The sequence below is a fragment of the Pectinophora gossypiella genome, chromosome 20 (genome assembly GCF_024362695.1).
Source record: "Pectinophora gossypiella chromosome 20, ilPecGoss1.1, whole genome shotgun sequence".
In the NCBI taxonomy this organism is placed as follows: Eukaryota; Metazoa; Arthropoda; class Insecta; order Lepidoptera; family Gelechiidae; genus Pectinophora; species Pectinophora gossypiella.
This window is the reverse complement of record NC_065423.1, coordinates 8,630,566-8,646,033: the sequence shown is the minus strand read 5'-3', so window position 1 is coordinate 8,646,033 and position 15,468 is coordinate 8,630,566. Positions and strand designations below refer to the sequence as shown.

General features: G+C 38.9%; 2 protein-coding genes across 3 annotated transcripts in view; both read left to right on the top strand.

The window, feature by feature from the left end:
• The window catches only part of LOC126376194 (carboxypeptidase D), a 70,493-nt gene extending 61,335 nt beyond the window's left edge, over positions 1-9,158 (top strand). For both annotated transcript variants that reach the window (XM_050023433.1, XM_050023432.1), the window contains exons 16-23: positions 592-1,136; positions 1,811-1,935; positions 3,094-3,266; positions 3,516-3,654; positions 4,023-4,225; positions 5,217-5,316; positions 6,056-6,196; positions 6,777-9,158. In XM_050023433.1, coding sequence (XP_049879390.1) covers positions 592-1,136; positions 1,811-1,935; positions 3,094-3,266; positions 3,516-3,654; positions 4,023-4,225; positions 5,217-5,316; positions 6,056-6,196; positions 6,777-6,889 — 1,539 coding nt within the window. In that variant the 3' untranslated portion in view covers positions 6,890-9,158. The remainder of the gene's footprint in view (positions 1-591; positions 1,137-1,810; positions 1,936-3,093; positions 3,267-3,515; positions 3,655-4,022; positions 4,226-5,216; positions 5,317-6,055; positions 6,197-6,776) is intronic.
• A 712-nt stretch (positions 9,159-9,870) lies between these two features.
• On the top strand, positions 9,871-14,457 carry LOC126376219 (uncharacterized protein KIAA2013 homolog). Its single transcript, XM_050023478.1, has one exon. The coding sequence runs from the start codon at positions 10,057-10,059 to the stop codon at positions 11,932-11,934; it is 1,878 nt and encodes a 625-aa protein (XP_049879435.1). The 5' UTR covers positions 9,871-10,056; the 3' UTR covers positions 11,935-14,457.
• The last annotated feature ends 1,011 nt before the right edge of the window (positions 14,458-15,468 follow it).

Genomic DNA, 15,468 nt, shown 5'->3' with positions numbered 1-15,468 from the left:
GTCAAAAAAAAGGTCAGAACCCCGGGCATTATAATGCCCAATCGATTACTTGGTCCATACCATATACACTCATTCCTCTTATGAATTCAAAAAGTTGAATTTAGTGGCTTAGAGCCCGAGCTTGGAGTAGAACCCGTGACACAATAAGCGCAATAGGCGGCCTTATTGCTAAACAGAAATTACTACTACTACGTATTACTTTCGTAATCGTTGAATTTACTTCCTGTTTATATTTTTAAATAATAATAATAATAATCATTTATTTCGGACTCATCCACATTGATTACATCCATATTTGTTAGTAAAATTGCAAGCTTACAAAACTAGTGTTAGTAACATACAAATACATATATTAAAACGGCAAGTCCGGATGGACTCCCCGACGCTGGCGGCCAATCATACGACTGCGTGCAGCCGAATCCATCGAGCCAGCATCGGAGAGTCCCACCGGTCAACTAGCGCGCGCAGGATGGTGTTGGGACTGTCGCGCGTGCGGCGCAGGATGGAAGCGCACCGCTTTTGCATGATGGCTGCAAATCCGTCCATGTTAGCCGCAGCGAACATCGTTAAATGATATGAAATATCTTACAGATGGGATCACCAGAAGAAACTAAGTTCCACATCGCGCTCATAAGCAGCTTCTACGGGTCAGAGCCTTTAGGGCAAGAGATGCTTCTGAACTTCGCTAGGCACATCACTAGCGCATACTCCATCGGAGAACCCATCCACAAGAAGTTACTCCAAAGAACCGTCCTGCACTTCATACCCAACTTGGATGTGCTCTACGAGAAGATCCTAACACACTTTGATGGCACAGCGAAATGCACAGCTAAAGCTTTAGAAGAAGAATTCGGGGATTCTTTGTACAACTATCTAACTAAAAAGAATATTAACCCCCTATCGAATTATACCAGAGAAAAGGCATTCATAGAAATGCTAGAGGCAGAGAAATTCGATTTAGTCCTAGAGTTGTCATCAGGCACGGAAGATGTGATATACCCTGAGCTGTCGAAGCATATTTATGAGAATTTCGCCAAGCAATATCAGAAGAGTAGGACGCCGAGCGACAAATACGAATGCTTGCCGATAAACCAGAATGTGGTGCACGAGAACCTTATCGATGTTATATGCGAGAGGTGAGTGGATTCAAAATTTAAATTAGTTTAAAAATCCGCACAACACACACACCCGTTTAACAGCCTCTTTGGTTAGAGCGTTGGGCTCACGATCTCGAGGTCCGGTTCGATTCCCGATGGGTATATTGTCGAAATCACTTTGTGAGACTGTCCTTTGTTTGGTAAGGACTTTCCAGGCTCGAATCACCTGATTGTCCGAAAAAGTAAGATGATTCCGTGCTTCGGAGGGCACGTTAAGACGTTGGTCCCGGCTATTAGCCGTAAAAACACCTCCACTAACCCGCAGTGGAGCAGCGTGGTGGAGTATGCTCCATACCCCCTCCGGTTGATTGAGGGGAGGCCTGTGCCCAGCAGTGGGACGTGTATAGGCTGTTTATGTTATGTTGAAAATCATAACTTTCTAATCATATCAATCCATTAGCGACATAGCTAGAAATGACTGGCACCATCCTCGCTTACGCTAGCTTGCTTTTTATTATTAAATAAATAAAGTTTAAAATAAAATTAGAACTTTAAAACATTTAAAACTTTATTTATTACACACACCATCAATAAATCAGCTAGCGAAAGCAAGCTAGCCAGGTGCCAGTCATTTCTATCTATGTCGCTAATGGATTGATATGATTAGAAAGTTATGATTTAAAACATAAAATATTTTTTACTGCTATCTCCAGACTAAACACTCCGATTATATCGGTGGGGCTGAGCTGCTGCAAGATGCCGGCGGACGAGGACATCGGGTGGGTGTGGCGGTACAACCTCAAGGGCATCATGGACTTTGTCCAGCTCGCCAATACTGGTAAGATATTGGTGCTGATTCCTGCAGACGCCATCTAATTTAATTTTAAGTATTATTTTTCTATATTAAATAAGTTAAATAGAAAAGAAGAAAACCTTTCTTGACAGTTTTAGTTCTGTCTTTTTTTAGTAATCCGAATTTCATAATCTTTGACCACGAAGCTATTATAACAGCGACAATAGATGGCGTAAGTGTAGCCATGCCATTCGGTGAGGCACCGCTCTTCCATGAAGACTAGTTTTTAAATTTAATAAAAAGTAAACCGAGAAATTAAGTCCTAAAAATAAACAGAGAGATTAAAACTAGGAATTAACAAAAACAGTGCAATAACAATACAACATACGTAGATAAACTAAGCTAAATGGTTTATTTACTCTGGGTCTGAAGTTATTGTCAACTTCATACTTAAATGTAATTTTTATTACTTATTATTAGAAACTACATAAAAAAAAGATTTGTAAAGGTTTATTAGGTTAGGTTAGGTTTATGTTAGGTTTAGCAGTCGTTAATAACCATCAATCCGCACTGGGCCTGCGTGATGGTTTAAGGCCCGATCTCCCTATCCATCCATAAGGGAAGGCCCGTGCCCCAGCAGTGGGGACGTTAATGGGCTGATGATGATGATGAAAGGTTTATTTGTAAAAAAAAGAGGACGTAACTTCAGACCCGGAGTAAACCTGAAGAAAATAAGGATTTATAATATTTTTTATTGTTTGTAGGTTCTCGAGACCTTCAAGTAGTGGCAAAAAGGTGTAGAGCTAATCTAGATTAAATTATCTATGACGGAAATACTACTTTCGATCACCGCTGCTGCAGTTACCCTTAACAAGGGGCCGTCCATTAATCATGTGATGCTTTTTTTTTTGCACCCTCCCCCCCTCGGTGATACATGGTGAGGTTCAAGACTACCCCCCCCATCGTATATCACGTGTATTTTTAGTACCTACCAAAATAATTACACGGAACGCCGCTTTTCGGTTCAGTATCGCGCGTTTGCCGAAAAAATAAATCCTCTTAAAAATAATTACTACACCCCCCCTCCTCCCTTATGATATTTCTGGATTTTTTCATGGACCCCCCTCTCGAGCCTCGCATGATTAATGGGCGGCCCCCAAGCATATTGGCTATTCACTAAAAAACATCTCTCCCACCCCGCAGGCGTCGTAGGCTACATAAAGAACGAAGAAGGCGAGCCGATGCGCGACGCAGTAGTGGCGATAACGGGACTCGAACAGCAGTACCGCGTCACCCGCAACATGGCGTACTACCGCGCCATGCTGCCGCCCCGAGAGTACAAGGTCATCGTGCGCTGCCACAAGTACCAAGACCAGGTGATCACACTACATTTACAATCATTATTATTATAAGAATTACGACCGTCAGCAGCACCAGCCTGCAATGTCCTAACCACACCAGGGCTCACAAAGATTTTTGTGATGTATCTCCACCTGGATTCGAACCTGGGACCTCCGGATCGTGAGCCCAACGCTCAATCACTGGGCCACGAAGGCCGTTATAAAAGGTCAATGACCGTGGCCTGTGTCTCTGAAGGTGTTGGTAACTTATCATCTTATTTTCAGGTACTAACATGGCGCGTGGTCGAAGGGGTACTTAAACGCAAGGATATCGTGATGAAGCGCATCAACAGCGAGCGATTACCTGGAGGACAGTTTGAGGAGATGAAGCTGGACACTGACCCCAACACCGTCTACATCACTGGTAAGTTAAACTCACAACCCAGTCAGATATACTTCTCACGTAACGTATGGTTCATTTAAATTGGCGAATGTGATAAATGGCGCCCAACGTGGGGCGTAATTTATCGTAATTACTGGAAAGACTGTCGCACATATTTGACATTTAACGAGACTTACGGTTTAATTTGTCAAAAAAGTTAATGCGACATGGTATCAAAGTGTATAGTAGTGTAGTGTGTGTGTGTGTGTGTGTGTTTGTTTGTTTGCGCGCGTGCGTGCGTGCGTGCGTATGACAATCATGAGTTTGGGCCTGTGCTGGATTCGAACCTGCGACCTCAAAGTATATAGGCTCTTTATGTTACAATTAAAGCATGTATTATCCCTCAACAGGCCTAGCGCTAGACACGAGCAGCGAGCCAATAAACCAAGCCAAGATCACTGTCTACCCCATAAACTCAGTGGTGGCGATATCGCACAACAAGTCTGATGAGAGCGGCCGCTTCGCCGTCGCCCTGCCCGTCACTTACCTCACTAGAGAGGTGATCGTCACCGGCGCTGCGAAGGGATATATCACACAACAGAAACATTACATGGTGAGATCGTCATATGTAAAAAAGAAAGAAACATTTGTTACTTCCGGACACCACAGACACAGACAGACAGGTACATTACATTCAACACAGGACAGAAACAACAGGGAAATCAGTACACAGAAAAAAAAACAAAACAAAAAGAAAACCAAACCAAAATCATAAAAATAATAATAATAACATGTCCCACAATCATTAATTATGAGATTAAACGAACTTACCTGTAAGTGAAGTTCTATCTCAATTATACGAAGCTCCCTGTTCGAGATGGTTTACAGTGTAGGTGACGATGCTGGAGCATAAGACTACACTGTAAACCCTCTCGAACAAGGAGCGAGTATAATGTAAAAATGTCGTGGCCAGATCTTAGAATTGATCATTTCATGAAATGGTCATATTTCTCGGACGAATCAAGTAGGCATCTCGTTCTTACGCAACCCATGTGACGTGTGCTATTAACTTAATTCTGTCCGCCTATTGGTCAATGTAAAATTTTGAGAAGGTTGTTTAAATTTCTGCATAAAATTGTCGCGTGTTCCATAAATGTTATGCTTGTCGATTACCCATCCCTTTCCTTTTGGGCGGATAAGAAAATGATAGGTATAATTAAAAATAAAATTAGATGGTATGTTCCTACTGGAATCAGCACCATTGTATGTATATGTTTATACTAGCAACCCGCCCCGGCTTCGCTCGGGTGCAATGCTGACATCACATTAAAAACCTCAAAAATAACAGAATTTCGCCACTATTTAATGGATGTTATTATACATATAAACCTTCCTCTTGAATCACTCTATCTTTTAAAAAAACCGCATCATAATCCGTTACGTAGTTTTAAAGATTTAAGCGTACATAGTGATATAGGGACAGAAAAAGCGACTTTGTTTTATACTATGTAGTGATTTGTAGCCTCCTATTATTGGGAAACTCAATTGATTAAAGTCCCCTTTGTTTGTTGTTTTAATGCTAAGCTAAAACTATATCTTTTTAGGTAAACAACGAGAAAAATCTTACACCGAAAATAGTGTTGAAACTGGAAAAGGACGATAATGTGCTGGGTATGCCGCGACTGGTGTTCGTTATGGTGGCTGGTAAGTGATAAGTTTTAATAGACACTTCCTCGCTTCCCGTCGACGTTGCTGTGCCCTACAGGGTCCATGTTTTAGTTCCTATGCCTATGTAACAACCCATTGTACTACAGGGAATGCAATAAATAATTGAGAATACTTAAAGTACAAAAAAGATTTTTTCCAAATCGGTACAGGCGTCTTCCAGTAATCGGGGAACATAGATAAAAAAGATCCCGACGAATTGATGCCTCCTTTTTTTGAAATTGGTTAAAAATGAAAGCAAAGAACATTTATTAAATAATGTACGTCATTTTTCTTTCCGAATTCACGAATTTTAATGTTACGACCATGTTTAGTTTTCACGTCATAACTTAGGAAATGTGTTGTTTTTAAATAAAATTGGCTCTCTTTTGACCAAAATCTCACCTGATAGTAAGTGACGATGTGGTCTAGGATGGATCACGCTTACCTAGCAAATAGATTCACTCTAGCCTTGAAGACTCCCAGGTTATAGTTGTAAAAACAGACAGTTCCAGTCCTTTGCTATTCGCATCGAAAAGGATGAGGCAAAACGTTTAGTGCGGATTAGTGGTATATCTATCGTGGTCAGATCGTAGAATTGATCATTTCATGATGTGCTCGAACATTTCATGAAATAGCCAACTTAAGTTGGCCACAACATACGTTCGTGTGTTCGTTTTTGCGGGACGTGAAAAGTATCTCATTTGACTAGGCAAAGTAACTTGAGTTGTGTGCGCAGGCGTGGTGGGCGTGGCCGTGGTGACCCTGGCGGCGTGGTGCTTCAGCTGCCGCGCACGCGCCCGCGACGCGCGACGCGAGTACCTGTTCACGCAGATACCCTCCGACGACAAGCGGCCTTTGTGTGATGTGGCCAACTATGGTATGTACATGCTTACATTAAACCTAGTTTTTTTATTATATTTTTGACGTGACTTAAGTCTTAGCATTGTTGAGATAACAGTTATTAGGAGTGACAAAGTCCACCATTTGCCAACCGATTTAGATACAAAGGCCCAACCACAAACCAACCTCAAATGCTACTAGGGTTACTGTAGATTACCGCAAATGGCATTAACTACTTAGCCGGACAAATGAGGAGCGATGGGCTCTCACCTAGACACAGAAATTTAAGACGACAGGCCTGTAGATGCTAAGTTGGGCGCTAAACTCCACTCAGGGCGTCGTGTGAGAGATAGAGACATTAAAAAAAAATAATCGCCGCTATTGAGCCGATAGCGGCAAACTCTGAATGGAGGGGGGGGGATCGTCGATATTGGGATTCTGAAGTATTTGTTGTCGTGAGATGATTGGCCGCGTCTATGGCTAGAGTAATCGGGTCGTCAGGATTCTATATTACATCCTTCGGCGCCAAAGCCCCATCATTTCCCTAGCATTATCCCGTTTTTTACAGGGTACCATGAACCTGAAAATCCGAAATTTATATACCTTTTATTTTCCAGAAATAGTCCGCAAACCGTATTACGACGAAGAAGACCTACCGCCGTCGGAGACTGACTCGGAAGACGAGATAGTCTTACTGCGATCTGACCGAGACTGGAAGACGGTCGAGTAGAACGTTACTAACTTTGTTGCTTTGCAAGTCCCATACTGTGGCACGTTTTAGTAAGTCCCTCAGGTTTAATTTCCTCTGAAGCGGAGATATGCAAAACTTGACCAGTCACCCCGAGCGAGAAAGCGACAGCGCGTCTTCTCTTTCACACGCAGTGATTGGCCGATTACGAAGAAAGACGCCACATTAACTTAAATTTAAACACAACAACACGCTAAATAATTAAAAAAAAAAATCTAAATACACACGTGGAGGACGTCCATAATAAAAAAATCGCCCTCGGCATAATGACGTGACTCGTGCTTAACACGGGCCGCGGCCCTGGTGGTATGAAAGACCTATCGTGAAGCACGGACATCCCAAAGTCAAATACTCAATAGGCTACTTGACAACCTAGTCAAATGAGATACTTTTTAAGAAACGTCAAAACGAAAGATTTCTTTGGAGTTTATATGGAAATACTGTTCATCAATAAAAGCGGTCAAACGTCGTACTCATTGTTACTTAATTCTTATTAAAATCCGAAAAAATACGTCGAAAAGTAAAATGAGATTGATTTTTGATCCTCTTAGACTGATTTCTATTTTTAGATTAGTATTTTATAAAATACCCTATTACGTACTTACAATATTTCACCGATTCGCTTGGAAACGGAAAAAAAATGGAAACTCACCTTTACAGAATTTCAAAAATTTTGTTGTTTGGTTTGTTTATTTTAAATTACTTATTAAATCTTTCGTGGCGTTAACCATGTGATGTAGTTTCGACTTTGAATTTGAGAACGACGGATCACGGGAGTTCGACATAGATGTTGATTTCCGTAATTTGTGATTTCGTTGTAACTTTTTACTCCGTAAAGTCGCCGTAAAGCCAGACATTTCGTAAAACATATTTTCATTGAACTTGGAGTTAGAAATACATATTTGTTGGTTTCCAATTACGAGTATTTATGTCTTAAGTTTGTCTTATAAAAGCAAGTTCAATATTTATGTGAATAATTGAAACAAAAATGTGCCATGGTAGCAGACATGTGCAGCAACATAAGTACAATACTAACCATTGACACACAGGGATCCCCAACCCTATGTAAATATTCCTAAAGCCTATAACCCGATGCATTTCAGGAGCGCTATAGGTAGTTTATTCAAATCGGAAACAGCTTGACTTTTACAACATAATAAAATACTAGATCTCTTCTCAATTCTTCCGTGAATTTGACAGTATTAGAGTAGTTATAAAGTTGTAAATTGGCTTCTAAAGAAATTAGGTATTAAGCTGTTTGTACCCTTCTCGGCTCTGACGACAGTAAGGAGAAGGTGTCGATGAAATCCGTCGATTTGTTAAGTGCTTTACACCTTTTTATAATGTAATTTAGAAAAGATTTTATTTTGTTAAGAAACGTAGATAGTTCACTTTTGCAAAGTCGCCTTAGAAGTCTTAAGGACACTTGTGATCTTTCTAGAATATTTTCATATTTACTACAGAGATTAAAGATTTTCTTAGTGTGACTGTAATCTTGAACTTCATAAAGATGTGCTTGTTTACCAAAATACAATAAAAATAGTGTATCCTATTTATAAATAGTTTAAATTATACCGGAATTACTGGACTTATATGTACGTAAATATAGAAAAAAAACTTAAGCTAGGTTTTCGATAATAGATTTAAAAAGAATCTCTGACCCTCGCGCACCTTAATGAAGTTCAAGTGATGTGAACTGTATATCGTTAGTATTTAGGTACTAGGTATCTAGGTACTAGTATGGAAAGCAATAATTTACCTAACATACATTCCTTGTGCATTTGACAATAAGCAAATATTTTCTCACTAAAATTACGTGCCTTATACGAGACTTTCCTCTTTGTACTTTCGTGATATTAAAATTTATACTACTATTTATTTTCTACAAATATACGTTTTGTATGCATTTTGATAACGAGAATCTCCTATTTATTTGAATTGTGAATGAATTTATTTTATAATAAAGTTTAAATTATACAAATGAAGAGATATATACAATAATTCTATTGGAAAAAGAGCTAACGTAAAATTAATAATAGTTCAAGCCATATTTCTAATACATATAGAAATGTGGCGCGGAAAACTGTTTTTTTATGACTTTTTTCTGGAAATTTATTAAAAGTTGGTGCTGTTTTGAATGTTTTACATTTTTTGAAAGTTTATTATTATTGTTCGCTGTAATTTTGTGATAGTTCCGTATTAATGATTTTGTAATAGATATTATTAATAAAATTTGATATTTAATAAGTGATCACAGGAGTTTTATTTTGCCCTTTTATAATTACTTCCGTCCATTTAAGATGCAGAAGATGTGCAGAAAGTACATTTAATAATATTTGATGAAGATTGTATAAAACATTAAAATTATTTCACGTGGGAGGACTGAGGGCGTAAAATAAAATCTTTTTTATTAAATTTCATTTTGTAAATTTATTAACCCACATGCATTGAGTACCATATGGTTTAGTCAGGACTATTTATTATAGAACTCCACCAATCTAAACGCATTGACGCAGCCTGGTGGAGTATGCTCCACCCTCCCCTTCCCTCCTCAGGGCAAAAAACAATATAATTATTATTTAATTAATTCCGTTCATACTGGTTTTGACGGTAATTTGTGTGGAATTGGCAAATGTTTCTGCCCAGAGGGCAATTTTGACAAATTGTCATTTCCAAACCTGCTGAAAAGGCTAATTTACTAAGTAGTACACTTCTAGCTATTATTTGCGTCATTTTTTAAAGACAAAAGACCCAACTGGATATTTCCAGTTCTTATTCTATATTTGCCTACATTGTCCATAAGACAAAAAAATAAGATATTTTTGCGTTTACGGTAATGATACTGACTTCCGGTGGTCGAAGAACTACCCTCTTCCTCTTATATTAAATAACTGATATGACTCACTCAATCGGATCAATGATATACATCATGGAATGATTCATTTTGAACGAGCTCTAGTTGTCACTTGACTTTGACGTTGACATTTGCTGTTTTCTGTGTGTTGTATTGTATCGTGGAATTGATAAAGAATATTCGGAAATAAAACATTTTTCCCTATTTATTACAATGATAACTACTGAGCTAACTTGACCGAGTTTATTGCCGAGAATTTTGTGCAAAGGACAACTGAACTAACCTAAGAATTGGGATGGAAAGTGCCCGAAGCGACTTGAACGATATGAGTCGCCGAGCCGGGGAGGTTTTGCGGCGTTTACAGAGGTTTGTGGACGGTCCTATGTCGAGGAAAAAGGTGGTAGTACTGCTGCTGATTGTCATATTCCTGCTCCTCTACGTGGGGCCGACGATAATCAAATGGATGTTTGGTAGCGAGGATTCCGCAAGTCATCAGAATGTGTGCCAGAAAAACTTCTTATCACCGTTCGATGATGCCTTTCAGGAGTACGACGCTTACTTGAGACATGAAACTACAGCCACTCTGTCCACTCGCAGCCATAACTATGTGCCTTATGTAGGAAACGGATTACTGGGACTTGCTTTAGAACACGACTCCCACTTAAATATCAAGTATGGAAGAACTTTATCACTACCCGTTTATTACCACCCTTTATACATTGTAGATGATTATGAGATGAAAGAATTCACGGTTGCTGAGTATAAAAAGGGAATTATTCACAGGTTTCAGTGCAGCAACACTGGTATACATGTAGCATATCATTATTACGCACATAGAACAATCCCTTCACTATTTGTTCAAGAGATTTGGGTAAATAATCCTACTAATAAAGGAAGGACTTTGAAGCTGAGTACACCAAGAGTGTCAGATTGGTCTACATCAGTGAAACAAACAATAAAGTTGCACCAAGGGGTGGATGCGAAGGATTACGAAGTAGTATCTGGTATGGTCACCCTGCCAGACAGCGATAAAGTGGTTGCTGTTGCAGTGGTGACCAGAAAAATGGAAAACAAAGTTAGTGTTGATGCTAGAGACGGTTTAGACATGCTCATTTTTACCACAGTCCAATATAGTACACCTATCAAGAAATCTGAGTATGCTAAACAAAAGGACATAGTTGAGAAAAATGCCATTGCAGAGATGGAAAAAGTTATAGCTTTGACAGGAGATAGAACAGCAGTTAGAAAACTGAGAGAAAACCATTCTAGAGTATGGGAAAGTCTTTGGTATACCGGTTTTTACATTTCTGATTCTAAAGCCGAAGGTATAATTAACGGAGACCGCATTAATGCCACAATATATGCTATTCTCTCACAAGTGAAGAGCTTGGAACATGAAGAGAATATAAAACTTGCAACCAAGTCTGATATTCTTCGTACTTTAACATATTCTGAAGGCTGTTATGAAGGACACTCTACTCTGGATGCATTTAATTTGTGGAAACCTTTGAATAATTTAGAGAATTTAAATAAAGTTGCCAGTGTATGGCTACTAACGTTAGAAAAGCAAGGTTGTCACAAGCTGTTGAAGGCAGGAGCAAGTGGGGTCAACCAGGCAATGATATTAAGCTTTGGAAGTTTACGATTCAGCAATCAGCATTTAGAATACAATATACACCCCTCTAAACTACACAGAGATTTTTTGTTCCGTAGAATTAACTATGGAAACATGACTCACGTTAACATAAGTGTTATAGTCCAAGAAGACAATAAGGCAGCAATTTTCGTAGCATTAGATCGTTCTGATAAAACTTACTATGCTTGTGATGCAGGCTGCTTAGACTCTCCCGTCCAGTTGGGACCTTACAGGAAGTATTTCCCTGTAAAATTGACAGAACCGTTGACAGCAATATTGTATGTCACAGCGGACAGGCAGCATATGGAGGATTTAAGACATGCTATTCATGTCAGAGAAGTAGTTGAGGCACCAGCCCATGAACATCACGTAATAGCTTTACATAAGCATGGTCATTCATTCGGAGCCTTAAATCCATTATTCTGGATATCAATAATAGTTCTAATAGTGGTCTTCCATCTTTTCTTGTGTCGAATAATAATGAATGAGTTTTGTGATAGTGGAGTTAGCTATAGAAGGCTCTATAACAAGCCTTGAAGGTTTTGCCTTATAAGAAAGATATTTAGGTTGCACTGTCATTGTTTGACGCTTGACTGAATGCCATGTAGGCTTTAGTATCGATTGTCACTTTAAATTCGACAGCTTTCCCTGCTTTTGTGACCAGGCGAGGCGATAGGAGACTTATTTTAAAAGATATATTGTATCTAACCAGTAAAGTTGATGGTCGGACTATGAAATTTAAACTCTTTTGTTATTCAGAATGTAGATATTATTATATAAAACAACAATTTGTATTTATATATAAATTATATAAGGTCTTATTGTTATATAAAAGCACTGTCATTATATGCATATTAATTATGATAATTCTTCATCTTCATAATGTATGTATGGAAAATGTAAGATAATAGTATTTCTTTACTTTGTACTGAATATTAATGCGACTTATCTTGATCTCTAATTTCCCTTAGCAATACAAATAGCAATTTAAATTTTATAGCCTTAGATAATAATGTTAGCAGAAAAATTCTCATGCAATTTTCAGTTTTCGTTTCGCAATCAATTCGGTACAGTATTCTCAAACAAAATTAAATTTATGCTAACAACTTCACGTGGCTTTTAAAGAATTTGTTGTGAGTGGTAAAAAAAATCTTTCGTAAGTTTGCAGACTTAACTATGGAATTTGAAAAATTTTAGTAAAGCAAAATTCTTCCATACCTATATACGGGTGAGGTGAATATCAAAATGTGTCAAGTGTGGTGGCGAACTGTCATATAATTTCTTCGTGAAAAATTGGGGAAATTGGGAAAATTGGGAATTGAAAAATTCCTTTTTCATGTCGGAACCCAATTTTTTCACGAAAAAATAATATGCGCCACCAAACTTGAAATTTTGAGATTCACCCATACCTAGTTATTATCGGCGCGCGAGACCACAAACCAAGCAATTTACTGTCACTGCCAGCAACAATTCATATTTTCAATTACGATTATTATTAAGTATTGTATTATTAAGTATTCCTTTAGAAAAAAAAAGTCTTTTGCACAAATTATTTATAATTTTGCTTTGTTTATTAACCCCCGACGGACTAGGAATCGGTTTATATGTAGAACACATAGAATATCAGCGCCGGTCAAAAGTAAATTCTGTTCCTTTAGCTATTACGTTCCAATTCCTTCGTACTACAATGTGCGCGGTTCCTCTCAGACGACGCCCTGAGGAGAGGTTCGCGCCCAACTGGACACCCTCAGGCCTTTTGTCTTAAACGTTGTACCGGGTGAGAGCCTTCAGCGCTCCCCATTTGTCCGGCCAAGTAGTCAATGCCACCTGCGGCAAATCTACAATAAGTCACGTCAAAAAAAATGCGCAGTCTCGGCTTTTTAGAAGTTTATTGGTTCTAGTTGTATTACCTACAGGGCTAATTCCGGCCTAACACATCTGCACTGTTTTCAGTGACGTGAAAGTTTACTAAATTATATTAATCGGCTTATTAGCATACCATATGCGTGCGTCCAGTGACATACTATACCTCCGGTTTTTCATAATTTTCGACTAATTTCTGATGTTAACCTTACTGCACAAGAGACTTCATAATATTATATTATCAACTTTAATTGTAATGTATTCCTTAATGATACATCTAAATTCAGACAATATTCCATCTTCAAAGGAACCTTAAAATGTTCCCACAATTTGATTTCTTTTTAGGAATAGCTATATAGAAGCACATTTGTTTATTACAACACTAACGCCCGTATTCTAAGATGTTATCTCCAACTCTCCTCGACTCCGACCTTTGGTTGAGATGACTTTAAGGCCTTCGTCAAACTCCGCTCAAAATCTTAGAGAGATATTACATCTATCCAACATTCGTCAATTATGACTCAAACAAAAATCGACCTTCTTATTATTATTATTGAGTACGTCAGACAAAATTAAAATATCCTGCGTGGATCATACATCCAGCTTAAGCTCCTCTAACCAAGACTGCCGCATCCGGCACACAATGCAGCCCGGCTAAGCCACCTGGGAACCGGTGCAGAGGGCACTCGTTCACTATGTGAGATAGGGTTTGATCCGGTTGACCACATTCACAGTGTGGCGATTCCTTTAAGCCCCATTTAGACATTATTACTGCACTGTGATAGTTATTTGTTTGTTTGAATAAAAAGTCGTGATTGACGAGAAATTGGTGGATAGATGTAATACCTCTCTTAGGCTTTGTCGAGTTTATACTAGTATGACGTCATTGTTTTCATATTATTATGTTGGCAGTATGTTATGCTCGACTCCAGTGTGTAAAGTCCTCAAGTCGAGAACGTAAAAGTCAACTTAAAATACCGAAATGGTCGGCTGAGGGCAAGTGGAGGAAGAATAGAGTGAACATCTTAAAATACGGATGTTACTCACACTATTCCTTCCTTACACTATCTATTAGTCCTAATATTCTAATTTATCAATAATTGTAAATAGGTACGCGCGTACGCTATGCGTATAGATACATTGTTATAAGAGTTGTGGTGTATATTTTTTTTAAATAAACGCAACGTTGTATGTTGATTTAATGTTTCTTTTTAATTTCCACTACAAATATGCCTGCCTATATCCCCGAAGGGGTAGGCAGAGGTGTAAAAGTACGGTCACGAGCATTAATATGTATACAATTTGGTACGATGTCGCATTAACTTTTTTGACAAATTGAACTGGAAGTCTCACTAAATGTCAAACATGTTAGTGCGACAGAGTCCTAAAGTGGGTACATTATATTGCTCATGACTGTACACTCACTCCTCGCCGACTATGTTAAAGCGTCCCAGAGGGCGAGCCTACTGCCGTTAACACGTTGACAGTCCATATACGGGCCATAACGGACTAACTCCATACGTCCGTGACCCATACATGGGTCACTAAGAAACGACCAGGTACGCACTAAGGGCGGGTGCTCCACTTGGATCCCGGGTGACTTAGCAAAGCTTGAAGGTTGTTCAGTAATATTCGGGACTTACAAGATAGTCAAAACATATTGTATGGGGACTGTCAACGTGTTAACCGAACACAAATCCTGGAAACCACGTCATATCAATTATCTATGATTCAAACATGAATCAAAGTCGAATTCAGTGTTTTACAGCCCGAGCCGGGGTTCGAACCCGTAAACTACGATGTGAGTTAAAATTATCAAATATCGTTTATTTTCGATATTCTTTTGCAGCCTACATATATATCACGTTCCAACTGGCTTGTCCCTCTTTCCTAGCATTCTACTATTCTAGAAGATTCTAAAGTGAGGCGGGAAGACAACATAAATATTAGTCTCCAGTGGTTGAAGCGTTGGGCTCACAATACAATTTCCCGGGTTGGAAACCCAGTGAGGGCATGTTACAAATATTACTTTGTCACCCGATTGTCCGAAAGTAAGATGATCCGTGCTTCGGAAGGCACGTTAAGCTGTTGGTCCCGGTTACTACTTACTGATGTAAGTACGTAGTCGTTAGGGGCCTTTGACGGCTCAATAATAACCCTGACACCAGGGTTGATGAGGTTTGTACTCCACCCCGAAACCCATATGAT

Coding starts and splice junctions, on each gene's coding strand:
- LOC126376219 (XM_050023478.1), top strand. CDS start 10,057: ATGGAAAGTGCCCGAAGCGACTTGAACGATATGAGTCGCCGAGCCGGG.